We start from the raw sequence: 27,835 nt of genomic DNA, 5'->3' as shown, positions 1-27,835 counted from the left end.
AAGAACTTGCAAACAAGTAAAAACTTTTTATTGGGGGGGGGGGGGGGGGTAGATGCACATGTTTCTACAGCTCAATCTTTCTTTAAAGAATAAAATAATCAAGTGCTATTTAATAAAAACTAATTCCAAAACATAGTTTAAGACTTTAACTTTACCTCATCATTTTAATTAAACATAACATTAGTTGATTCAATATGTTTGTGGTAAAATCACAGTTCCCATTATGTCTGAGGGGAATATTCTTAAGAAAATACAAAGTTGTAATCCAATATTGCTTCAGGTCCTTTGCAAACAGGCAGAGTACTTGCAGTGTCCCAAGTCTAACTAGAAAGTTGAGAGTTTAAAAAGAAAATGCATTGGCATGTGGGTGGGGTTTATTGAAGAATCTAATTACATTTGGAAATTGAATACAGGTTCAGGATGAGCCTGGTTAAGCACTTCTTTTAGTTGCATAGAATGACTGACCATATTTTCACAGCTGGAATTTCCTCTTTTTTTAGTAAAATAACCAGCTTTTGCTGCATTCCTCTTTTAATAGTTCAGAAGAGTGGCACCACAGAGGAATGTCATATATGAACACTCTACATCTCTTTTACATCTTAATTCTTATATACAGGTCCACTTCTTAGTAAAAACTATCATTTGGCACAAGTTGTGCATAAGGATTCTTCACATCCCTGGTCATTTTAATAGCATATAAGGACACACACAATAATTATAAATATCTAGAGGTGGGCAAAATTTTTTATGGATAGTATATGCTATAGAAAAAATCAAGTTATATTCATTTTGATATGAAGCTGTTGGGTCTAATTATTGAGTCATAGTAAGAGAAGTAACTAGTATGTAGTAATAGTATTAACTAGCAATTATTATAAATTTATAAAGCATATGTACTTCAGAATGGATCAAGGTTTAAATACTGTTAACTTTGATTTAAAAAAAATCAGGGCTACATCTTAACCTAAATCAATATGTTCCCCTGCTTCCAAGGAAGCTTGGCAGGATGCACCAGCTGAGCAACCAGCATATTACTTTTATATCTCTTAATGCTTTGCTCATAACCTTAAAAAAGTCATCTTCACCTTTCAAGTACATTGGAAAGGATGCCTGTTTGTACATTAAAAGAATGGTTTCATCCATTGCAATTATAGACCTGCTCTTCTAAGTCACATTAAGGAATGGGATAAGTGTCTTTAAGTGTAAGACATTCTAAAAAAATAATTAGGCCCTAAACAATTAAAAAAGAACTCTGTTAACTGCATAAGGGTGCTTGCAAACCACTAAAGAAAAAAAAAGTTCTTGAAGGATATAAATTTGCTGATAATGGAAAGTTGAACTAGGGCCAATTGACAGAAACAGAGGTCAATGCACCTTCTGAAGCCAAATTTACCTAACGACAGCTTATATTAATGAGTAGAAATTCTAGGGTCATAACATGAAACTTCATATGCAAACTTTCCTGAAGCAGCCCTCCCTACAAGGGAAAACTTGGAGAAGAACATGTAGAAGAATTTCCATTTTCTTTATATACAGTTGCTTAAGCTATACAAATATGCAAGGTCAGCAAGAGTTGCAGCTGGGTTCTAATGTAGAAAACAAACAGAACTTCAAATTTACTTTTAATTTATGAAAGAAAAAAAAAATCCAAGTAAATGCAACAATACTGCCAGAAAATTGCTGCAATGACAACATCTCTTAAAAGTTTCAGTGTGAAAGCATGAAGATTTTATTTATAATTGTGTATATTAAAACTGCAGAAACTTAACATGTGTACAATGCCTATTTTCCTATAAAAACCTGCACCTGCAGAAAATAGCTAAAAGTTCTTGTCCAAAAGCATTAATTAACAATATAGACAATGATGTAATTGGACCCTTTAATGACATAACTGAAATATTGTGAAGTTCTCTGAATAGAAGTGACATTTAAGACATATATCTGCAATAGTTTACCCTTACAGTTATCTATGTAATTGCAACTATTACATACAGCCATTTTCCAGATCACATAAAATTGCATGTTCAGCAATTTATAAATAATTCTCAATACTAAAATAATGTTATTGAAAAGTGCAGAATACTCTTCAAACCAGAAGCAGACAATACACAGTAAAATAGAACTAAAAAATTATTTGAAATAGTAATAAAGATTTACCTTCAAGAAATCACAAAAGCAGCACTTAACTAATTGTGTTGAAAGACTGTTGATTTTTTCCATTGCTTCTTAAAAGTGCAAAGTCTGGAAATGAATTTGTTAGCAGTAATGATGAGAAAAAAGAAATCCAGAGAGATGTGAGATGTTGAGAGCAATGTCACATTTCAATATTGAGGACTTTATTCCATTGCGCAGGCTCTATCTGCTCTGATTTTAGCAGTGACAGTGAGATTTAGCAAACAGAAGAGGGATTTAGAGAAAATCCTCACATTTATCTACATTACACAGACACTGTAGACAGGAAACAGCTGGGGGAGCATTTGCCTTCTCTCTCTCTCCCTCTTCTGGCAAAGTTACCGAGTAAGGACTTTTTTGGGCATGGTGACAAATAACATCATACCTTTGCATTTTAAAACTAGAGCACAGAAGCATATTTTTTTCCCTTTAAAAGAATGTGAATTAGTGACTGAGGGGTTAGCAGACAAAAAAGCTTATGCTGCCACGAAAAATAAGAAAATGTATTCTGGTTAACTTTCCGATGGCTATGTGTATATTTGTGTTTTTGTGTGTGTGTCTGCATTTCAAATACACAAAAACTTACATAGGTAAGGGCATTGTTTGTATACCTTTGCATTCCTCCCTCCATCTGTACACATTTTATTTATGCACAGAGACACAGATATTTTATTTATTTTATTTATTTTAACATAGAGAGACGGGGAGTCAATCTACTATTTTTTTAATGCATATTTACATTATTAAACTTGGCACGCCTATATGCTGAGTAACAATTAAACCCTCCAACTCTCTGTGCTATTAACCCTAAAATAACAGCTTGCAATTTGCTAAAAGTAAAATAATTGTTGAGCACTACTTGTAAATATGGCAAAATAGCTTTGTGATTTTTTAGCAACCACACAGAAGTCATATAATTTCCTAGAATTTACAGTACTATGAATGTAGTAACATAAGAAGCCCAGCTTCAGGGGCTTCTATGACTTTTATTTTAAATATTCTGTTGTAATTATAAAGTGATTTCCCCCCTTTTTAGTAGTCACCTTCATAGTTACTCTTGATAATTTAAGTGACACTGGAAAAGAGAGAATTCAAACTAACTTACTTTGTTAGTTCTGTAATACCTAACTTTTGCCTTTTTATTTTTCCTCAATTATGAGTATATTATAAATAACACCAGCTGGCCAGCAACATGCTCTCACGGGTTATGATGTCATTCAAATCCCTCAACTGTGTTAGTGGCTTGCAATGTGCTCCAAGCCAGCTGTTTTTCTATTTATAATGTATGCTTGCATTTCAATGCTTAGCTATTGAGAATAAAGTTGTGATGCTGTTTTATGGATACAATTTGTACTTGTTAGCCTTTGATTTTGGAAGACGGCATTTTAAAAGTAGAGGATTAAATAAGACTGCAGCCAAATACATGTCACAGACAGTTGCATGTTGAGGTGCTAGCTGTACTCTATTATTGAAAATAACAATTGAGATCATATTGGCCTAGGTCCACTCTCAGTTTTCAGATCCACCTTGAACTATATGGTACTTGCCAGGCAGAAAGGACATGCTTAGTTATTAGTATCCTCTACAAATGGCTAATACTCAGCTCTGTGTAGTTTTAAGCTGTGTATGGTTAGCTAAGCTGATTGCTCTTTGGAAGGGGTTTACTCTAATGTAGTATAATGGTAGAATCACTGGGGGCTTTGAGGTAAGTTTTAGCTGAGGTAATACCAACTACAATTTCAAGTATTCTAACACACATTTGTACTGCAGGCACTCTGTTTTAATATCTTGTTATATTTTATTTTTTCCTCTGCATTTCAGAGTTCATTGAACTCTACACATGTTCTACACGTACCTTGAGGGTACCCAATGTAACTCACAGCACATGTATCGTTTATTTCACCAGCCTATAGGAGAATGTGGGAAGTACATACTGCAGAGGGGTGCATGTAATTCTTCTTGCTTTTTCTTCTGAAATAACAGAAGGAATCCACACATTTATCAGTTCCCCACTGCCTGATCTTCAAACCCTCATTTCACTGCCTTTTTTTTTTTTTTTTTTTCTCCCGGGTTTTACTACGCCTGTCTTGGTCATGACAGCAGCACGCAGTAGAAGATGGAACTTTTGGCTTTCATGGTAGCCAAAGAATCGTGGTGTCTCTACATAACTGCTGATCCTCTTTCTTTCCATGGAGCCATTCTGAACTCTATACCCTCATTCTAGCCATCCAATCTCACTTTCCAAAGCACTTCACTTTTGTCAATTAGTTGTTGTTTTAAAGTGATACTGTGAAAAGATGGGAAAAGAGAATACATTCAAGAGAGGTTTTTGGTAGTAATTTTTTACATAGTCAGTGCAGTGCTTTTCTTCACAGGCCATTTCATTTTTATTTATTTATTTATTTATTTATTTATTTTCTAGAGAATAAAACATTCCTCAGGACATATTTATCTGAGGATCACTACTTTCCTAAAATATAGCTTCTCTTCTGATTGTAGTATCATGGTCGGTATAGAAGTCTACTAACTACTGGAAATTTTTTAATTTCTTCTTTTTTAAATATAATAGCTTTTGAATTATAAACAATTTAGAATAAGTAAAGCACGATTTACTACTTAGTGACTGAGTGCAGTTATACCTGTAAGCTACAAAATGTGCAGTAATCATAAAAATGCTCACAAAATATAATCAGCTCACCAAAAAAAAAAAAAAAAAAGAAACGAGTATAGTTATTTGATATCAAAAGACACTAGCAGGGATATCTTTGTTTGGCTTCTTAACTATAGCCCGGAGCAATGTAATATCCATAAAGATTTATGAAATATGTATGTGAGATAATCAGATATTTAGGAGTTTATATGTTCTGATTCTCATCTTTTGCACTTTAATACTCCTATGATTTCATTAATATGCTGTAACTCTGTAATGCTCATTTGTTAGTCTTTCCATGGAGAACTCTGTTTTATACAAGACAGCTAACAAAACTGTAATTAATCAATTACCTGAATTAATACATTATGCCTTTTAAAATTCTTCCTTAAAAGGTAGGAACATTGCCACAATGCCTGAAAAATCCAAACTATGGTAAGGCAACCAGCATGACATCCTCTTGCACTTTCCTGTATTGGATCAATGTTACCTATATCCAGTTATTTGTTATCTGTTATTATATTGGTATTATAATTCTTCTGGAACTAAGATAGAGTAGACACCACCTTTTTAGGGCTAAGAGCATGGTGGAAGACAAGATGAAAGAAGACAATTAGCACAGTGGTTGGTGAACGGATGTTCTTTATTATATGAAAATAGCAGTGACAATATCATCTTTTATTATGTTGTTTTAAAAGCATTCATCCTGCGCAGAACAGACACAAATGCAATGAGATACAGTGAAGAGGTTTTTGATCCATATTGAATGCCATGGTAATGTGTCCCCTGTTCCTCCCTAAAGGCAGAAGACCCTTGTGAAGGAATGATGTCTTATCAGTCTTCCCTTAGCCTACCGACTGGCTACTGAATTCAGTTCACCGGGCTAATGGAAACTGTGTTTGTTATATATTTATATATATATATGTTTAACTTGTTGAGGTCCCAATCATGATGCTAGGCATTAAAGGCAATATTTGCCTAAATCTAGGCATTTAGTGTCATTTTTAGTGCTGTGGGATATCCTGCATGTCTTGCAGCTTCCATTACAGAGGGATATGTATTTCCCTGAGGTCTCTGTGTCATATCTGCTGATCCTGTGTAGATTTCTTGGATACTTTGGGTCATCTCAGATGGCCTTCAGCACCTGTGTTTAGGTAAATGAACCCCACAAGGCGGCCTTATTTTGGCATGCTGATCTGGGATTCTTGTAAGTGCAGTCTTTGGCCTGAGTATTACCTTTGGCTTCTTCATAGAGATACTATGTCTTTTGTCATTTACTATTTTTGTGATCCATTTCTGAAGAGGTTTTAAAGTGGAGAATGTAAATTTCACGGAATTTCGGCATGATCTGAATGTAGTTTCCTTATTCTTTGCTTAGCCTCCAACTTAAGGCCTTTTGGTTTGGAGCTGTCTCTTTTTATTTGCTTCATAAATCATCTTGCTTGCTTTTGGATAAGATAAAATGTTATTTACAATGTTAGTATTATTTCCTGAAACACACAAATGATTGTTTAGCTCTTACAGTCTCTAGTGAGTTATTTGTAAAATATTATGTGTTTGCTATTGGAGAAGTTTAGCTTTCTTTTCTAGGAAACAACTCTGGAGAAAGGGGTAAAAGTGAGTATTTTATGAATATGTTGCATTGAAGTTAGTGATAAGCCAGGTATACGTTGGAAAATTCCTTTCACCCAGTTAAAAGAAAATAGGAAATCAAGAAATGAATTATTTTAGTAATTCATTTGAGCTAAATAATTGTATTAAAAAACAAAACAAAACAAACAAAAAAAACCACCAGCTTTTTCTCCTGGTAGCCTAAGTAGCATCACCACTACATGAAAAGCAAGGTACAAATTTGATGGGCAGAATGAAGGTGTGCAATTTGAGCCATCATTACATTGGCAGTATTGAAGGCAGACTAAGGAGAAGAGCAGTACCTTGAAAAGCATTTTCTCTTTAGGGCAAAACAGGGAATGTGGAAATTTCATGATTAAATGAGGATCAAGTAAATTGAAACCTTTTATATTCATAGATCAAGAAAAACGTGTTTAAAGAGGAAGATGGATGTGTGAGTCCAGAATTTCTGTTTATGAGTTACTACTTATGAGTAATAGCAGAAACAATTGGTGTAAAGAACAGTCAAAATTAACACATGGGTCATCTGTGAACTGAAATATTGAGTACTATGATAATTTTAATTTATCATATAAATTATAATGGCAGCTATTTTGACTATCCTTGTATTAGTATTTTTTTTCCCCTAGGATTTAGTAATAGTTGCTTCTAAAATTAGTTCAAAGCCAAATATTGATCTTATTTTCCTACCTAAAGGAAATATACATCAACTATTACGTATATTGTTTGCACAATTTGAATACTTATATTTAAAAAATAGTATACATTATGGAAGTAACATTTATTATTACTAAGTGGCATGAGATGATGTGTAGCTATGACTGGCAAAACAAAAATACAAAATATGAAAATTAATGTAAAATAAACAAAACTAGAAAGCCCAAACAAAATGTGTTTCAACATTTTTGAAAGCATTTTTTTTTTAATTTCTGTTTTGTGGGAAATTTTGAAATAGTTTGTTCTGATTCAGAATAACCAGAATACCAGAATTTTCCATTAAACTGGAAATTCCCAGTTTCAGCTGTCTGTATTCTGGCTCTCCCTTTCCCAATGTTAAGCGCTGAATAGATCATCTTTGCTCCAAATAGTTGCTTTTTTTTCTTTTTATTTCTAAAAGAAGCAAAAAGCTTTAACAAAGAAAGAAAATTGAGAAATATGACTGCATAAGCACTATGCTTGCATAGAGAGAAAGAAGGCAAAACAAGTGAGAATTACGATAGCCTGGGATGTGTGTGTGTGTGTGTGTGTGTGTGGCTTCCTGGTAGATGAAGGATGATTTGCATTGCCACTTATATGACTCTGACACCCAGAGAAAAATGCATGGCCTTAGATATTTCTTTCATTTCCTAAACTTTTACCTCCACATTTAGATGAACTGTGAAGACATACTTGTTTTTCCTGAGTCATCACAAGGGTGCATCTGTTGATCATACATTTTTATAAAATATAGCCTAGCAGATATATTTAATGGTGTTAAATATGCATGTGACTTCTAATGTCTGTGTGTGATGTTTTTTGATTTTTCTTTTCCTGCTTCAGAAAGGACTGTAAAAGAGAACAAACTGAATATTGTAAATTTTATCACAGGTAGGTTGCATATTTCCCTACATGTCAGATGGTATGAGAACATGGCAAAAATACCCATACGTTTTATCTTGACCTGAAGAGATCTTTCATAAGTAACAATAAGGAATACTTTACGTCTATACCTTTCTTGCAAGCAAACACCACTTAGAGATGAAATAAGATGTCTCTAAACAAAAAGAAACAGTCACTTAGTCCATTTTTAATTTATTTAATTTACATTTATTCTGGCTTTTAGTGCATTGCTTAAGACTCTTTCTTCTGTGTTCAGTTCTCTTCACTCCCATGATTTACTACACACAAGTGGCTTATCTCATAAAATTTATACAGTGTTTTGTGGACTGAAGCCAGTATGTTCTGCATCTTCAAAGACTAAGCCCCCTTATTGACATTTTTCTTTTCTTTTTTTTTTTTCTTCAAATAGAAAATAAAGATCCATCGGTCACCTCTAATTTGACCTATTAGCTACAATGATACTCAGGTTTATTTTTATCAAAACACTAAGAGCTAATGAAAAATTAACAGAAACTCATAAATAACTTCACCTAATTATAACTTTTAGATTTTGATCAACGGGGCTTTCATTAAGAAACTACTGAATAATTTATTTAACTACTGAGCTACTAAAATTGCTGAAATTCTGATGACTGTAAGAAAGAACCCACATAATGTTAAAATTGCCACAAATAAAAGCTATGTTGATTCTTATTGATGTGTGCTTCACTGTAATAAAGAGCTAACCAGTGCCATTTAAAGCTTTGACTTCAATCTATATGGTAGCCATAGCATATACTGACTCTCTCTGCAACTGTTACTGCATTGTAAGCAGTATTTTCTCATCAAACGACCAAATCACAATTCCTTTCCCTCTTTCCAAATAATTTCTAAAATACAGAGTATGTTGGACTGTAGCAGAATTAGGCTTTGCATTTAGCAAAATAGAAGGAGCGCATCTACCTTAACTCATGCATGGATTTTATGGTTCTGAACAATAACCATTTAGTAAGTGTAATGTATTTTTCACCCCTTTATATTCATCAGCTTTGATTCACTATTTTGTCATTGATTATGCTTTTAGGTTTTCTGAATAGTGATGGTTGCTTAGGCCATTGAGACCATTTTTGTCTGTGGTTTCAGATTTCAGTGCATCCTGCACAAGAATGCATTAAAACAAATGAAAATGCTTCTTTGATATCTAATAGATCTTAAATATGACCGTGTTGAACTTGGCTCATATTATCATTTGTACCCCTGCATTACTGTATTACCTTAAGCCACTTGAGCCATCACTCCAATCGGTTCTCTATTTTCCCATCTGTAAAATAGGATCAGCAGTTCTGAAATGCTTTGTGATGTGCTTTGAAGCTTGTAGATGGAAAACAGAGCAAACCATGCTATGAATTTTTTGAAAAACATCATGGTGGCCAGAACAACACCTCTGTATATTTATAGGAAGTGAAAGTTACTGCGTAGCCCTGCGCGTACTATGTCTCTGTCATCTTCCAAAAGTGTTAAGCACAGCTGGAAGAATTCCCAACAGATGCTTCCTTTTACTTATTTTATTATTTTTCCTTTTACACTCTTCACAAGTGTTCTTGTCAAAGACCTTATTTGACAACATTTTTCTGAAATAATTTGTTGTTCATTATATGATACTAACACTACGTTATTCCTTGTCAGGTATAGGCAGCAATTTAGTAAATAAACTTTAGTCCACACGTCTGATTTATAGAATAGTTTCCTCATTGGTAAGAAACTTTGTTTTCAGTTCCTGAACCTGATTATGGGTTGAGCCATGCTGTACAGGAGAAGAAAAAAAAAAAAAACAAAAAAAACATCTGGCAAAGAGGCTACTGCCTCTTAGATTGCTTTCTAGTGGTAATGAACACCTGCAGCATTGGTTGGCTTCTTTTGTTGCTAATAAGTGGTTACCATTTAAGACTGGCAAGATTTATTTGAATCTTACTTAACCTTTCCAAAACTATTTAACCTATTTTCCTTCAGTGTTATGTGGAATATCTGATAGATCTTTTTAAAAAATAAAAAAGTCACAAATCCAAAATGTTTTGTCACATCCAAAAACACGCAAAAAAAGTAAGAAAACAAGCGTTATCATTGTTAAAGACAGGCAAGCTCTGTAAGAAGTATCATGGGATAGAAGTTTAGATGTTGGAGATAAACAAGACTCATAAGCGAACTGACTTCATTGTTAGTATTTCAGTTGTGTTTGTTTTTTTTTTCAGGAAAGATTGAGAGAGGGAGTACACTTATCTATTTACTTATCTATATCTGTTATCTATTTAAACAGGGCTTTTATTTTTCTCTACTTTCATTTTACAGCTATCACATCTTCAATCCTTATTTTTCTTGCATGCCATTTTGTTACATAGGACATTTTATAGATCAAAGATTACTATTGTTTCTATAAAGAAGTGTTGCTGTTTAGAATCTTTCTTTTTATGGGCAACAACATCATTATAATAAAGTACTTAATATTGGTGCAATTTTGAGAGGCTTCCAAATATCAGTGTTTGGAATTAACTCCTTTAAGAGTTGAAAAGTGTAGCAGTCTGAGTAGCAGATTTTATCATTGGAACGAAAATCTTTACCTGATGTTTAAATCAATAAGTTTTCACTTTATTTTTGTATTTCTATTTCTATTATTTTGTTTCTTGACAGAAAGGAAAATATACATATAAGCATTCTGTCTACCTATACTTTGTACTGTTTGTGGGTTTTTTTATAGTTCTCTGTCATTTGGCGAATGCTTCAGATTTTTACCAAGCCCAATAAAGCAAACTCTGACGATATAAGTAGACATTGCAACAGCAGAGAGTCCTATCTAGTGCTGGTGACAAACACTGCTGATGATCTGTCAGTTCTAAATTTATGAATTCTCTAATATTTTCTGCTTTTCTTTACATGTGAAGTGGTTAGGCTATGTTTCTATAACACCAGATATATATGCTAGTGGGTCATTTAGAAATACAAGTCTGAGCCACATCAGCTGTGGACCTAAGATCACATTTTAGCTGAACAAGGCAGAGCAGATTCAGTGTTGATTTGGTTTGCGCTGGGTGTGGAAGAAGCCATGGTATTTTATTCTTCATAGCATTAGAGGGGTGCCAGCAATTGTTACGTAAGCTGGCATAAAGACTGCAGGTACAAAATTAACCTGTCAAAACTTAAGCGAATTTTAACAGGCACAGTGAAGTTTGTTTGAAGTTTTGTGTCGTGTAAGCTTGGAATATTTTTGTATAGTATTACAGCACTAACACTGAATATGCTAATCAATGAACCTTGGGCATTATAGCAAGATTGAAACATACTGTCTTAGAATACGTTGCTTTTGTGTAGTTTAAAATTTATCTTTCAGTCCTTTTTGCAGAAGATTACAGTGCTCTCATAGGCTTGTTAAGTTTCTGTTTCTTATATTCTAATCTTCACTGATCATTTTTATTTTCTGCTGTTCTTATTCTATAAACATATATTGTTTATATGGCAACAAAAGATTAGATGCTTTTCTGTCTACTTTTTGTTGCAATTGATACATTTGAATCTATTCACATTGTAATACATGTAAAGCACTATGTTCAATGTAAAACATCATGTTCAATTTTTTACTGATACATGTGGAACAAGATTTGTTTGTTTTGCCAGTATTTCTTCCATCAACAACAAATAACAAATCAATAACATTGCTACTATATAAAAATTACATCCTTTACCCTCTAAGTTAAAAAGAGGGATTTTACTGTTGAAAAATCAAGTGCATCATATGAAAAAAAAAATAAAATCTACTGTTGCACCTGAGCCGTTTAATCAGCCCCCACTGTACATTCAGTTTCTTCCCTGAAGAAGAGAGGATTTCTCTGGGGGAAATACTATGTGGTCATGTAATTACAGATTAATAAGAGGCTGGAATCAAGGCAATATGAACAGCCACATGTTTGGCATTGCCCAGACCACTTTCCAGTCTTGCAAAACATCCATCTGAACAGCAAAGATGTCATTTCTTGGGCTTTGAGAATGAAACACACTCCTTTTGCTCATGCTTCGTTCTCCCTGCCACAAAATTACCATTTAGTACAATTATTATTGCTTCTCCATCACTGCACATGGCATGTGGTGCCCAAAGATATGAAAAATAGCCTGTGGAAAACTGGCCTGTGGCCAGTGCCATACTAACCAGTGATGCTGGTTCTGGAGGCTATGCCTACACTTCACAGAGCAGGCAACCTGGGCACTGCCTTTCTTTGGAAACCACAGCAAGGAAGAGTACATACTCAGTTCTTGACTAAAGACTCAGGATGTGTACAAGATGTGCATCTGAACTTGGGAGCTTAGATGTGCTTCTCAGTTTCACTGTCCATGTGTAGTCACAGGAACCTCACTGACTAAACATTGTCTGGGAAACAGCTTCATGTATTTTCATATGGCTCAGCCTTCCAATTGACTGAGGCACGCATTACACGACCTTGTATGTTAAAAGATTTGAAGTGATCCAGATGCACTGTGTACTAACTACTTGTACTTGCCAACTACTACTGGATTTTTGTGGCTGTCGGGTGGGTTGAGAAGTCATCACTCCAAACACATAAAATCCTTTTGGAGTTCAGCAGCCACATGGCCTTTGGCTATAATATCACTATATATGATGAACTAACTGAGGTGTTTTCATGATTTACCTGGGATGTTCTGCTAAGAATATCTGTTTGCTGAAAGAAATGGTTTAGCTGATACAGTTATTCTCCATAAAGGTGTGTAGGGATACACTGGTGGCAAAAAAGCAGGTTTGTAACAGATGTTAATGATAGATCCTAGGTCCCTGATTTTATCCCTGCAGTTACAGATGGCTGTGTTTTTCTTTCCTTCCTGTATTGTAGTGATACACCATGCTGTGCATAGTAAAAACAGCGGTCACTTTCCACTGGGGCTTTAGACAAGGAGACATTTTTAACATTCTTATAGAACCTTCAAGACACATACTGATTATGATTATTTATTAATTTATTTTAAAATTGATGTAGTCTGTTTTTAATTTTAATCATGTATGATACCCTTTTAAAGGCAGTGTTTGAATAATAGGAACAACAGAATTATTTTTTTAATTAAAATTAAAAAAAAAAAAAGAAAAAGAAAAGCTTTTGTCTTCTTCCAAGCTGATTCGTGGCTTACTATCTACGGACCTTTAAATATGTTTACATATATGCTTAAATACTGTTTGGTGTGATAAGGGGAACTAAATCTATCCTCAAATTAACTGCAGGAATTGGTAAATCATCTTAAATTTAATGAAAATATTCTCAAGATCATGTTTTAAAATACAGTATCTTAAATATACACGATGTGAACATTTCTGGTATGAGTTGATTCATGTGTTATAAGAACCAGCTGAAGTTCATGATGTAACCATGTTAACACTTTTTAATAGCTTTTTGAGAACACAACACAATTGTGTTAATGATAATCAGTTAAAGACTCTATTTGTTCCAGATGCTACTTTCCTAAGGGGAAGAAAAAAAAAAAGATTAAAAAAGAACAAGAAAAAGAAAAAGAATTTCTTCTGTGTCCCTGTTTAATATCAGCTACTCAAAAAGTCCTAATGTAAACCTAATCTCTTTCTTTAGATAACATACTAGTAAGCCATAGCTCGAGTTGAATAAGTGAATAGAATTGTGAAAGAAACAGAGATGCCTAGAAAAGCATTTTCTTTTTTTCTGGCACGGGTCTTTAGTTCCCAGTGGCCTACAGTCCCACACCACAAAATCACTATAATTGGCATGGCTGGCAACTTATTCTCTCATTGTCAAACAGATCCTTTACAGTAAATTTGTAGGAACTCTGAAATTGAGTTAATACCAAAAGTATAAAAAGAAAAAAAGAAAGCAAGCCACACACAGATTCAAGTGTACCATCACATACTGATTTTTGATAAAGCATAAAATTAAGTGACTTATATTAACAACAACAGCAAAAAATATTTATTAGTTGCTTATATTTAAGAGGTTTCTCCAAGAGAAACTTAATATTCAGTGCCTCACTGCCAACATGGGTACGTTTTACTAGACTTACGTTAGATAGACATGTCCCAGCTTGTTCAAAATGTTAAATAAATACACATTGGTTATAACTTCAGGAAAGAAATCAAGATATTGCAAGATGGTGAAACTTGATTTATATTTGTATATATATGCATGTGTTATAGTAGTAGCTGGGAAATATTTTCAATCAATACAATAGGTCAGTGGAAATAACTTTTTCTTGGACTTTATCTCCCTTCATGGTCTAGGAAAAGTTATGATGGCCCAGAAGCTCTCCTGCACTAAAGCAAGGTCAAAAAATGAAGAAAGTTATTAATGTATCCTAGATTTCTACAGTTATGTAGCTCCTTTAAAATGTTCCAGAGAATCTCCCCAGTAAGGATAGCTCAGGGAGGGGACATGTACAAGGCTGCAGTGGCTATCACATGATTCTCAGTCATTCAAGTTCACAGGATGTCCTTGGGATGCAGTCTCTTGTAACATCTCTTGTAAGGATACTTGCTCTCTTCTTTGCTCTATATCACTCTCTATGGTCCGTCATGCTGCCTTTCATTAGGGAGCCTTCTCAGTGCTTCCCTTCAACATTGTCATTGATTTTTTCTGTGACTGCATGATAGGAAAGGAGCGAGGGAGGAAGCAGGATGCTCCAGGGAAGGAGGTGAACCTACTGCCCAGAGACAAAGAAACACCATTCTGCCTTCTGCATGTATGGTCACTGGATCTTGAGTACTGTGTCCCTATGGCTGGTGCCCATTCTAGTCTCAACTTGTCTTTGCTGCACCAAGATCATATCTGGGTAACTGGGTAACAGCATTTACTCAGTTCTGCCCAACTGTGTTTTGGTCATTCTGGGCATTCATTGTGAGCATCCTTTGTAATATTATACACTGAGACTGCAAGGAATTTAGCTACATGGAATGGCTGCCCTCATTCTGTTGAGTTTTCCTCTGGTTCACTTAAAGCACAAAGGCACTGCCTATGAAGCAGGTGGATTGGCCACGTGGAGAGAGCTATAAGGATCATTCAGAACTATGGCGTTCTTGAAAAAGCCTGTCAGGAGAGCATGGACTGCCACACTTTATTCCAACCCAGTGAAGATCTGATCTTGGTAGACACTGCTCTTGCAAAGTAAGGGAAGTTTAGCGTCTTTATCAACATATATTGGTCATTAGAACGAAATAATAGATTCTCTTCATAAACAGCAAAAACAGGTTTTGTAGTTAAGTGTAAAAGTTATTTCTGCTTTCCAACTTAAGCAGATTGTATTAGATTTACACGAAGAGAGGGAGGCTTAAAAAGTAGTGAACCCTGCATGACAGATCTAATGACAGGTCTTTTTTTTCTCTGTTGTAAAACTACAAAACTACCAATAACCAGAAGATGTTTATGGCCAATACAGTCAGAATCTACATGAAAAGGCTATCCATATTAATTTCATTCAGATTAGATATTGAACTTTTTATGAAAACAGTGCCCTTTAAGGGCTACTTTGTTTGGATGGTTTCACAGTGTTAATGAGTTTTTGTCAGTTGATCAGGGAAAAACAGAAAATTTGAATATGGGTCAGATAATGATAAGGTTTTTCAAAGCATGTAAGAAAAACAAAAAAAAAGTTGTCCCCTAAGAGCAACATGTGCTTCTGGAAGAACAATGGATAAAGAGTGAGTGACTTCTCAATTATACAGATTGTTGACTTCTCCACTGTGTATTCACTAAAAAATGCCCAACATTATGGTTTCTATATCCTACTGCAAATAACGTCCTGCCTTACGACAACAACAACAACAAAACAACAAATGAAAAAACAAACAAGCAAAAAACAACAACAAACTCAGGAGTCAAGAAAACGCTCCTTCTCCATGTCTGTCAGTCACCCTTTGGGAAACCTGTACCTAGCAGTCACTTTACTGTTCAGTGTTGAGGATGTTCTGGATGCTTCCTCTGTACGCTCTTCTTGGTCAGGTGGGTAAAATCACTTGCCTGGACTCCCCATTTTTTTATATATAGAACTACAGCAAACAGGTCAGCTGACTGGATGGGTGCAGCTGTGTGCTTAATCATATTAACAGTCTGTGCTGATTATTTACTTTTTCTGAATGGTGATCTTATCTGCCAAGACTGCCCTTGTGGCTTAGTGGGAAGGGGACTGTGGCCATATAGATAGGAGTGATGTTCCACTGTCATTATCTGCAAAGGGATCCTCAGGATAGGAGACTTTGGTATCCTCCTCATTACATTTCTCCTCCCAGGGAGTGATGAAGTCCACTTCCTCATACTTATCTCTGAGGACCTGATTATGCCCTTCTCCCTGTTGTGAATGTGTTGTGTCCAAAGGATAAATGCCTGCCTTATGAGTTTGGTCTGTTCAGCAGGGTTTCTGAAGGGCTGTATCTTGTGTAGAGGCATGGGTGTTAGGCAGTCTGATACGAGATTGTAACAGGAGCCATTGTGATTTGATGCTTTTGGAATAATGGGGTGTGTGGCTGGAGAGCAGAACATTTTAGCTGTGTAAGGAACTCAGAGTATGCTGGAGGACAGCTCTCTTAAGATTTATTTCTTCCCATTAAGAGTGCAATGCTCTCAGTTTGACATAAAGGAGATTCAAAGTGCCAGACAATGTGGGCAGTCAGAGAATTTGGTCTTGAGTGTGCTGCTGAAACTCTAACAAGACAAACTGTAACTGCAACACAGCAGTTGACTCTACTCGTTCTGGCCGTAGCCCTGGCATGGCTGTTTTAACCTGTGCCAAGCTGATTATAGTCTGCAGGAGACTATGTGCCAATTGAGAATTGCTGGAAGGCAGGCCAACATCAAAACAGTTAGAGGGTAAACTGCTTGTTGACTTTGTGAGTGACTTCTGGGAAGACGGGCAGCCTCTGGCAGCCTGTGAAATTGTTGAGAATGGAAGGAAGTAGTGTCCTCTCAGAAATGCAGTTTGGGGTGGTTATGAGAAAAATAACCCTTGTTTCTCTTTGAGAAGAGAGTTGTGGGAAAAATAGAGTGAGTTCATAGACTTGCTGTGGGGGAAGGGAATGAAGAAACTTGCTGGTTTAGTTAGGAAATGGGTTAGTTTTTCCTTGCTCACTCCAGTTCCATCCAGAGGATTGGGGCCCTATATGAGCCAATGAAGTCAGGGTGGTTTGGAATAGGTTGTGCTTCCTTGGCTACAACTAGATAAGCCAAGAAGGGAAGGTTTTTATGTCCACACATTTAGTAAAAATGGGCACATATCATGCAGATACCCTTGGACTTAATTCTTTCTGCAGGTAGGAGGTTGACCAATGCACCTCATTTGTTCATTGCCAGTCTTCTTAATAGGGTATGAAATTCATAATCTCTAGCTGTATTTCTTGGCCTTGGTCTGTGCTTAAAAGTGTTACAGATGAAGCAGGAGGTGATAGGTAAACTTGTGGCACTTAAATCCAGGCACTTATTCAATATGAAATGTACTTTGTTCATTAAATCAATCTCTCTCTGGATATTTTTCCTTCTGCCCTCAATTCTCGGTATCACTACAACCAAAAGTTGTAGTGTCTGCATGTTTTTAAAATAAACAGAAAAATCCTTGATGGTGCTGGACTAGATGTTCCTGATAACATGTTGCCAACAGAAAAGTTCTCATCCTTGAAGAAAGTTTTTCAAGTGGTCATGACACTCTCAATCATGTAAGCCTCTCTTCAGAACAGACATTCGGTGCCCTCAAATGACTCTTCAGACTTGGCTTAGAAACAGGCTGACACAAAAGGGGCTAATTAACACACACACATTCATGTGGAGGAATCTGTTTCCAAACAGATTTTTACCAGCAATATAGCTGACGAGCTGAATCTGCTAGGGCTGTTTCTTCCGTCCAATTTGAATGAAAATGGAAACAAGGGATAGGAGAGACATTTCATTCCAGTGATGATACAGACATGATAAATTCCTTTGAGCTGAACTTATGTCATGTTAAATTTCTTCTTAAACAAACCAAGGCATAAACTATCAGATGAAACAATGAAAAAAAATGAAAATATAGATGAATGTTGCATGTGCTATGTACATTGTCACAGGAAATGTCTTAGATATTCTTTCTAGAGAAGAGGCAGAAAGGTGGCCCTGCATTATAGCGCTGGCTTAGAATCATGAAGGCAACAAAAAGTTTTCATTTCTGCCATAGACTTCGTATCTGTAGACTTCATTCTGTATAGACTTCATATTCCTCTGTTTCACATCATAATAGTGATTGCAGTAGTACAGCCCTGCTCTGCACAGAGGTTTAAGGCAGCATGCACACCTGTCCTGGCAATCGTGAAAGAACTGTGAGACAAAAGTGGTGAATATGGTGGAATACAGAAATCAAATACCAGTGCCTCCACCCTCTCACACCCCCCACATGCTGTTTAGGAGCTGTCATCCCTAATTTGCAGGGCCTCAGGTTCTCCTACTTACTTTCAGATATTCCCTGTCCTACTGGGATTGATTCTGAACCAATCACTATTTTACTGTCATCATTATGGGAAATTATATATGCCTCTTTTCCCACCATAGCAACAACTACCAAGTGTTAATAGCTAATTGCTCCAGACTAATCCACTGCAAGCACCCTTGTATCTGGCTGGGTATTGTAGTGGCTGGTAGTAAAGGGCTCTGAAGATAAAAACAGATTTTCACAGGTTTTAGTGCATCACAAGGAGTCCATTGTAACATTGTACCCCTTGGATTAACATTAGAGAAACGTGGTGTTTTTTGTTTTTTTTTTTCTTTTTTCAGTTTATCAAAAGAAAATTAAAGTTCCTTAGACATCAGTTACATTACATCTGAGCTTTTAATCATACTGACAAGAAAAGATAGAGAATTTGAGCTGAAGAATGTTTTTATAGACTTAATGTTGGATTGCTGGTATTTAACTCTGGGTAAGCTACTGATTTTTAAAGGGGAGAGTTTTATCTCGCTAAAGATATATACCTCTGTATCATTTCAGTTTAAAATATTCTATCCCATCTATATCTATACATTCACCCCATATGGCAGACTGGATTTTTTTTTCTCTCATTCCAAAGACTAATAATTTTCTAGAAATGGCTCATTCAGAAATCAGCTTGTTTTGCATCTATCAACACAAGAAACTCAAACACAGGTTTAGGGGAGAAAAAAAAATGCTGGTTCTCAGTTACGCTGCCTGGGTAGTCTTATTCCATATGGAACTCCATTTGCAGCATTATCAAATATTAATGTATTGAAAACTATTATGAATGGGTACTGGCCCAACTCCTGGAAAAACACTTAAGAAATTCTTAATGAACAAAATGCCAAATGTGAAGCTTCTCTATATGAAAATAAGAAAATGCTAGGTGAAAATAATATGCATACAAAAGGCAATCTCATTTGTAAGTAAATTACTGTACAGTTATTTGGGATTATAGGCTTTTCCACATCTGATCAATAGAAAAATGAACAAGCAAGTTAAAGGTCTAGAAAAAAGCATGCTGGACAAACAGCTGGTGGTAATTATAAGACGATGGCAAGCTATCAACAGTGTAGATGTTACTTTCAGTTTGGAGCCAAAGGGACAGGAGGCAGTTAAAAAAATGCTCTGCAGAGAAGGAGTAGGAAATAGCTGTAAATGTACTAACATAAAGGGCCACCTTAAAAACAGAATTAGGAATAAGTAAAGAGCATACAAGGAATAGAAAATATATACATTCAAAAGAAAAGCACATTTTTAGAGGCAGAAGTGTAGGATAGATTGAGAGTTGTCCAAAGTCAAGCTTTGTCTGATGTTACTAAAACAAACAAACAAACAAACAAACAAAACAAAACAAAACAAAAACAAGCAACCACCACCACCAACAAAACAACAACAATAACAATAACACAACACTTACCAAATTCTTATCTAACTCTTCTCTTTTACTCTTCCTATAGTGGTCTTGTTGCAACTTTTTTTCTTTCTTGCCATGTCATTTTCTCTTTTCTCCTCTTCAATTTGCAGTGCAGCAAGTATTTTGGTAACTGTAGTTCTCCTGTGATATGTGCTGTTCTTTTCTTTTTTTTTTCGTTTTTTTTTTTTTTTTTAACTACTCTGTAGTTTACTACTGTAGGCTTCCTTGCCTCCTTTAACATAAATTCTTCTTTTCATTGCTGTACTAACTGCAACAAGCTGGAATATTTGAGATGGTGGATTTCAGGTGTAAATTGGTATACAAAAGCTTTTTCTTGGAAATGCCTTGCTTCTAATTAAACAATACTTTGCCCAGTCATTGAAAGCCATAGGTGATATCTTGTGCCAGCAAAAGTATTCAGAATTAATATTAAGACTCTAAAGCCCAAAGCCCAATGGAAAATAGATCTGTATGTCGTGGCCACTGAAGAAGTGATAACTGAAATACTGAGATGTGGAATCAGTGGTATAATTAGCCTAGGAAGAAGGACAGCGAGGATTGTACTTTAATGCTGCTTTAAAATAGTACAGTACAATACTTCAAAAATAACATGAAAGAAAAACTCACAACAAACATGACTGGTACTTCATATAACAGCATAGGTATTCAGTGGAAGTCTAACATTTATGTTTTGAACAGGCTCATCCATTTGATATTTCTCATGGTCTTTACTCAACAGAATATTTTTATAGTCAGTAAACAGATATCATTAAATAGCTGTCAGGACTGGAATTACTCCTCTTTAAGTTTCCATCCATCTTTTGGTCCAATGATGTAAGATGTAGTAAGTGTAGGAAGAGATTTAAGGAGTTTGCTCTTTCAGGAAAAATATTTTTTTTCTGTGTGAACTCTTAAAAATATAAGCAAGAGTGACCAGTCCTAGGCCCTGGAGGATCTATAAGATGACTGTTTTTCCCTCATTCAGAACCAAAGAAAATGATAGTGAGAGAAGGCCAATACTCATCTGTACAAGAAAAGGGGAAGGAGAACGAAAGAGGCTACTACAACCTGTCACTAAGTCTCATCTTAAACAGCTGATGCAAACAGACTTGTAGCTCCCCAGTTTAGTTACAGTGTGAAAACTAAACTTGTATTTTAGTTGAATTTGGACTTGCAGAATTTCTGATATGTCCTCTACTGTCAAACTAGTTCTTTTTTGTTTGTTTGTTTTTTCCACTTTTTAAAAATGATTACCTGTTCAGTTTACACAGTACAATTTTTGCCTTTTGGAACCACTGGTTGAAGCTCTGAAATTTCAGTTTATGATTTGAACAACACAAGAATGCATCGGCTATAAATTTGAGTATTTTTAGCATAACATCTTATGGAAAATCCTATACAAACACTACAAAAGCTTTTAACAATAAATCTTGCAGGCTGTTGAAAGAAAATGTTGAGACATGGGAAAAAAAAAAGGAAAAAAAAGTGATTAACTTTTTCTGTTGGTGTATACTGAGCATGTACTCCTCTGTTTGGGAGGTGTCAAGTTTAGCATGCTATCTAACCACAGACCTTTATAGTGGCTGAGGTCTAAATTTGACCCAAGTGCATGTTTAGCCAGATGTCATTTGCGATTACTGGAATTTGGACTGACTTTCAGATAAACCACAAACCTGGATGAATGAATGTTGTTCCAGATGCATTATCTCATAATCCTAAAGAAAATAAGATTTCAGATGAAAGGACTATAGAACTTTTCTTTGTATGAGCTTTAAAAGCTAAGGCTAATCCCGAGATCATTGAAAAGCTTTAACTTGCGACTGTGTGAAATTTTAGCCAAACAGAATTTAAGAGCCTTAATACCTTTAGAATCGCCTCAAATTAGTAAAACAATATTTAAAATTAATATAATTGGTTCAATGAACTTGAAACCTAAAAAACTTTCTCACCTTAAAACACTTTAATAAACTGTTATGAGGTTTTTAGCTTATGCTGTTCTAGCAACATCTTGATAATATGGAATATTCTTCATCATGGGGAACACTACATATTGTGTTATCTAGAAAGATCACAGAGATACTGCAGTTCAATAAAACCTCTACTTAAAGACTTTTACTGAATGTCTGGAGGAAAAGGAACTGGAAGACAGAGAGTGAATGTTTTAGGAGTTTTATCTTATCTCCAGTCAATAAATAGCCAATGTACAGTTATGAGTATATGTGTATTGCATGAGTGTTGCTGCCCCTTAGTCTTCTGTGCCGCAGAAGGCAGTCTAAGCTACCTGGTTAGTTACTAACTTGTAGCTCATTAGAGATCATGGGTGACACGCAGTATCCCAGATGACGCAAAAATAGAACAGCAGTGAAAGCCTTGTATCTTCTGTACAGCTGAAGATCCAATACTGCTAATACCTTCCTATTATATTTGATTCCAGATCAGGTGACAGTGTGTTAACATGCTATCATCTGTCAGCTGAGCTGTGGCAAATGTAAGTGGGACTTCTTAGGCTGTAGCATGAGCAAAAATGTGCCTGAGTTGAAGTTGTTTTCTTTGTGGACTAAGTGAACTCACTGTAACCTCCCTTTGTTTCTGACTAAGAGTGAACAGGCAGAGAAGACTGCATGTTGTATGATAATTTGTCAAGCAAGTTGATGGTTTGTCTGAGTACTTATTTAGAGATACCTTAAGCGTTCTAAAATATTTTATGCCTGGTAGAGTTTAACAAGCAAGCTGATTTCTGTGCAGATACAGTAATTCACAAAAACAGGTCCTTTTTCTTAATGGTGGGGCACTTTAATGGGTTACTGGAATCAAAACAAGAAAAAAAATATATCTGCCTAAAAGAGTGTGAGGAGTGTTGGTTTCCCTAGTATCACCAGTGTGCTTAATGTTTTTTCAACTCCAGTTATGAAATCAGCCAGAGAATGAACAGTTTTAGAGGTATGGGAAACAGTGATATGGGATAAATATGCAAGAACTGAAAATCAGTTATGCTGAAGACATTACTGCTAATATCTTAGAAAAATATTTGGCTCTGCTCATGGTACATGTGTCTTTGAGATGTGTGTATTAGCCAAATGAGGAAGAATTAGTCAGCCTACTCTAGGTAGCTAATTTGTACAGGTTTGTGTCAAAAAATAATGATATTGTTTTCGTTTGGGAATTTGACACCATGTTATAGATATTTTAGAGTGTATGAGAGAACTATCTTCTTGATGCCAAATGGCAATCTTCAGTAATGGCCAACATTGTTATAATGAGGATCACAGATCTGAGTATTTACTCCTTCCAACTATACTCTTTCTGGATGAGAAGTGAAAGTCTGCTAACATGATACTTAATTATTTGCTTAGCCTTCTTTACATTCAACCTGTGGCAGCCAAGTGTATAGATACCTGATGGGAGGAAGTAAAGAAGACAAAGCCATACTCTTCTCAGTGGTATCTTGTAAAAAGATAATAAGCCATGGGCACAGACTGAAGCATGGGATTTATGGCTGGAAGAAGTTGCCCAGAAAGATTGTAGGCTCTCCATCGTTGGAGATATTCATAACCTGACTGGACATATTACTGAACAACCTGCTCAGAGTATGGGAGTGGTGGAGGAAAGTAGAGCAGCTGATATTGTTAGATGATTGATAGACGATCTCTAGAGGTCCCTTCCAACCTCAGTTATTCTGTGAAATCACTTTTAAGAACTATGCATCCCATACAATATCCAAAGGCACTAACATATCTGTGTAAAATGTCATGACTCACATGACTGAAACAATCAGAGAATGTGTCTGACAAGGCAAAATATTGTTTTCTGAAACACATTGTGTGAGAATTTAGCTTTTACTTTTTACCTGGTGCCTGAGGTTGTGAGTAATCAGTTGGGTACACAGAGGAGAGAAGCGTGGTTAAAGTAGTTGTTTGGAAGAAGATTATTTTATTTCCTCTTCTAGCCTATGAGAAGTTTTTAGCAGTTGTCTATTGTTTATAGGAAACAATATACGGGGCCTGTGAAGAAGAAGTCTGAAATTCTTGAGCATTCTTCATTTTCCCTGAGCTAACAGTCCTACAGGCTAAATAGACTATATACATTGACTAATTGATAAATGAGATAGTTAATAGTTGCCTTTTGATAGATAAGACTTCTGCTAAAGTGACATCTCCATTTCCTATCAAGCCTTACAAGGTATCTCAAAAATATAGAAGAGCTACATTTCTCATTCTCAGTATTGATTTGTTAGGGACAACATACTCATTTCTTGGATAGATACATATAACTGGGAAAAGCATACCATTATTATTAACTTGGCTCAAGTCACAATCAAGATGTTCAAAACTAGACAGTACATCTACAAATATCTTGCTTTTTTCACTATCTGAAGTTTTATATGTTTTAACTTTGAGCAGTAAATGTGTCACTCATCCAGAAGCCTCATCCAGAAGTCTTAGTTGGCACACACTCCATTATACCAAATAATGCTAAATAATGAAGAAGAATGGAGACTGATTATTAATGCAAAATGACTTGAAAAAGCAAATGAATAGAATGACAAAAATAGATTAAATAATTGTGAGTCTCAGAAAGGATGTTAAAATGTACATCTTACATAAATCAAAAATGAAGTGTATACGACACAGAATGAGTCATCCTGTGAATAATGGGAAGATGAATTCAAACGTTATTTGCCAGTAGTAATAGACGGTACCACTCTGGTTCTGTCAATCTGCTAAATAATAATGATGGACCTAATACAGGAAGTCCGTAGGAGTTTTGCTTGGCTAAGGAATGTAGCATAGAGCACTAGAAAAGTAATGAATTTAAATAAGTAGTATCTATTGTGTTGACCCACATTCTAATTCTGCCTCTAGCGAATGAAATGGCAAAGTCTTGATTAGCATCACTGGGAGCAGGGAAGAACCCCCTCTCCTCTGATACGAATTCATTTTTATTAGCAGCAAAGTAAAATGAAAGGTGATCTGCAAATAGCCCATAACATTCTATTTTTGCTCAAAATATCAAAAGCTTTAATGTACATTTTTAGTAGTGTCCATGAGTGAAGAGCTAAGTAAGCATGTCGTTCATTTTAGAGTCAGAACATTTTTAATTTTTTATCATACGCCATGGTATACATGAAAGTTGTAACAAGTTTATAGAATAAGAGACTTGCAAAAATTAGCATACAGATGATACCAAATTATCAAATCTGAATATTATAACTATGTATAGTTACATCCATTGCTGAATTTGGATATTTCTTGAATATTTTATTATTGAATTAGAAATTGGAAGCTTAAAATCAAATATGCATTTCCATATGAATTTCTGGTTAAGGGTAATTTACTGCTTACAAGTCTTGATATTTTCTATTGTTTTTAGTGGTGTCTGGTTTGGGTCAGTTTTTAAAAACTTCCCTCTTTCCCTCTCATACTAGGGTGAATAAACTGTCACAATTGTTGCTGCTTTATTGTGCTTACGGATGTGAGTTCTCAAATTTTAGCTCGTCATTGCTCAAGAAAAAAAAAAAAAAGTAGTGGCATGCTTTTAGTGCGCTGAGAGAAGAAAAAACATCAGAGAAGTAAAAAGAGACTAGAAAGACAAAGGGGAAATAAATTTGGCAAAAAAAAATTATCTTGAAGAGCAGGAAGGTCAGAACAGGAGGGAAAGCTTGGAGGAGACAGATGTGCTTGGGAACAAAAAGGGTAAACGCAATTTCTGGAGTAGAGTGAAGGCTTGGACTCATTAAAGCAGAGCAAAACAATCAAGGAGACTTTGGGGAGAAAAGACAGCAATCACACCTTGGAAGGAAAAAAAAAAAAGGAGAAACTGGGAAGTGGGCCTGAAAGAGGAGAGCAGGGGAGAGTTGAGAAATGAGGTTCTGGGAGAAGAGATAGGGCTTTGCAAGGATGGAGTTAAGCAAAAATATTGCTAAAGGCTCCAACTCTGTGAAATGTCAGCCAAGGTGGCTGTCTGTAAATCTTTGGGTTTATTTATTTGTCTTGCCACAATATATAAAGGAATTTATTTAGTTAGTGAAACACATTTTTATTGCATTCTGCAGAGTCTATTCTCCCTTCCGTGTACATGCTAATGGGAAATTGTTGAATAAATTGATGGGAGAACAGATGTTTCTTAGTAGTTTTCCGTTGACAATTTTTTCTTGCTATTTAGAATTTTTAAGAATATGCAAACTTTTGGAAAAGACCACATAGAATGTGCCTAATACATGCAGCCTAGAAACACAGAAGTTCATACCTAGTTGTGAAATATAGAGGACTGATAAATCACTAGATGATATAACTCTGAGTCATTTAATCTCTAAAGTGGACAGATTGACTGTCAGTGATGTTACTCCAAGACTCTCCTATGTGCTCTCCTATGTGAAAAGCAATTGTACACTGCATTCCCACAGAGTATCTTGGACAGTGAATTAAGCAGGCAGAGCAGGCATGGATTCAGCTAATACTGGAATAGGTTAATCGGACTTTGATTGTGGTGGGTTCAGAGAAGTAAAGAACTTACAGAAAAAATAAAGGACTTCTGCTATCAGTATAGTTCTTCCATTGGAAGCTATAAAGTTTTGTAGAATTTTTCCAGCTACACATACATAACCAGATATATCCCATTTGGAAAAGAATTTGCTTCCTTTTCTCATAACAATTATTATCTCACTCTTCAGGTGGAATGGCTGAAAGCAGCAGAACCCCTTGAGAAGTAACATGTTGTTCTTCATATCAAGATGAGGAAGAAATAATGTGTTAAAAAAACTCTTGCTTCATTTTCCTTTTTTTTTTTTTTTTTTTTTTTTTCAGCACAGTATCAGCACAGTGCTTTGAAAAGTTCCCTCCCTTCTTTAATCTGATTGTTGGCTTCTGTCACCATACTTTAGCCTGAGCTAAGCCAAAGCAACCTAAATCCTGATGAATCTGCAGTATCTCATGTACTAACACCCACAGTTTTTGCAAGGGTTTCATAACTGGCTAACTGTGTAAGAACATTGTTTGTACCTGTTGGTGAATCTGTACATTCTGAAGACAGAAATCAGGAAAGCAAAATGTCTTCAGAACAACTGCAAAAACATGATTTTTCTTCCAGTATGATGTGACAGTTTTTGTTATATTTTGGATAGGGATGTTAGGAATCAAAGATTAAAGTCCGCCTGTACTTAGAAAAAACACCTAGTCTGGCATCCTTCCTAACCATGTTGTCTCCTTCTGCTTTGTATATATAATTTTTATATATATGTATATATAAGTTCTTTGTCTCTTGTCCATGTTACATTCACAAACACACACAAATTAACATGAAAAGGGGGAAGACTGCACAACTTTTAGTTTGATGTGATGTAGGTAAAGAGTGCAAGCCATGCCAAAAAAATAGAAGGAGAAGGGTTCACTGCCATGTTACTGAGTGGAAGGAAGGGCAGACTTACATGCAGGAATTGTTAGGTTAAATGTGCTGAATGAGCTACTATGAACAGAGTGATTTCTGACAACTTTTATGAAATCTGCTGCTGGCTGGTAAAATGAAGCCATAGGCTTTATATCAAAAAGAGGAAAACTGCCTGTTTGGAGTCCATTTAAATGCTGGCTATTGGAAAGGGTGTTTGTTTGTCTTTTGCAACCCAGGATGAGCAGTGTCCTGAACTATTAATTTAAAATTTGGCTGCAGGAAAGATTTTTCATTATTTTGACTAGTTTCAGGTGGATGCAATCCTTATTTTGAATTTTGGCACCTTGGGGTACCCATCTCAAAGTACACTCCAGCAACTTACGTGCAAGAGAGTAAATGACTGATGCACAGAAGAGGCATGTATCATAAGACTTGCCTTGCAATTGACCTCTCTGAGACTTTATCCACAGCCTCCCATAGGGATCTGAGTGAATACTAGACCCCCC

General features: G+C 35.6%; 3 protein-coding genes across 10 annotated transcripts in view; 1 reads left to right on the top strand and 2 right to left on the bottom strand.

Moving 5' to 3' along the window:
* Window positions 1-2,454, bottom strand: part of IGF1 (insulin like growth factor 1) — a 54,608-nt gene extending 52,154 nt beyond the window's left edge. The window contains exon 1 of the mRNA XM_080559080.1: window positions 2,158-2,454. Coding sequence (XP_080415206.1) covers window positions 2,158-2,220 — 63 coding nt within the window. The 5' untranslated portion in view covers window positions 2,221-2,454. The remainder of the gene's footprint in view (window positions 1-2,157) is intronic.
* Window positions 1-27,835, top strand: part of LOC308179238 (uncharacterized protein) — a 213,420-nt gene that overhangs the window by 37,990 nt on the left and 147,595 nt on the right. The gene's annotated exons all lie outside the window — the stretch shown is intronic.
* The window catches only part of LOC308179268 (uncharacterized protein), a 47,690-nt gene continuing 31,518 nt past the window's right edge, over window positions 11,664-27,835 (bottom strand). For 2 of the 4 annotated variants that reach the window (XM_080559185.1, XM_080559184.1), the window contains one exon: window positions 20,103-20,482. Coding sequence is in view for 2 of the 4 variants with exons in the window: in XM_080559184.1 (XP_080415310.1) it covers window positions 20,384-20,482 (99 nt within the window). In the remaining 2 variants the exon portion in view is untranslated. Of the gene's footprint in view, window positions 18,382-19,949; window positions 20,483-27,835 lie in introns of those variants that run through there. The other 2 variants (XR_013940305.1, XM_080559183.1) reach the window with 2 other exon arrangements.

This window comes from Anser brachyrhynchus (genome assembly GCF_964034855.1).
Source record: "Anser brachyrhynchus genome assembly, chromosome: 1".
Taxonomy (NCBI): Eukaryota; Metazoa; Chordata; class Aves; order Anseriformes; family Anatidae; genus Anser; species Anser brachyrhynchus.
The sequence above is the reverse complement of the archived record's forward strand: the minus strand, read 5'-3'. Positions and strand labels throughout refer to the sequence as shown.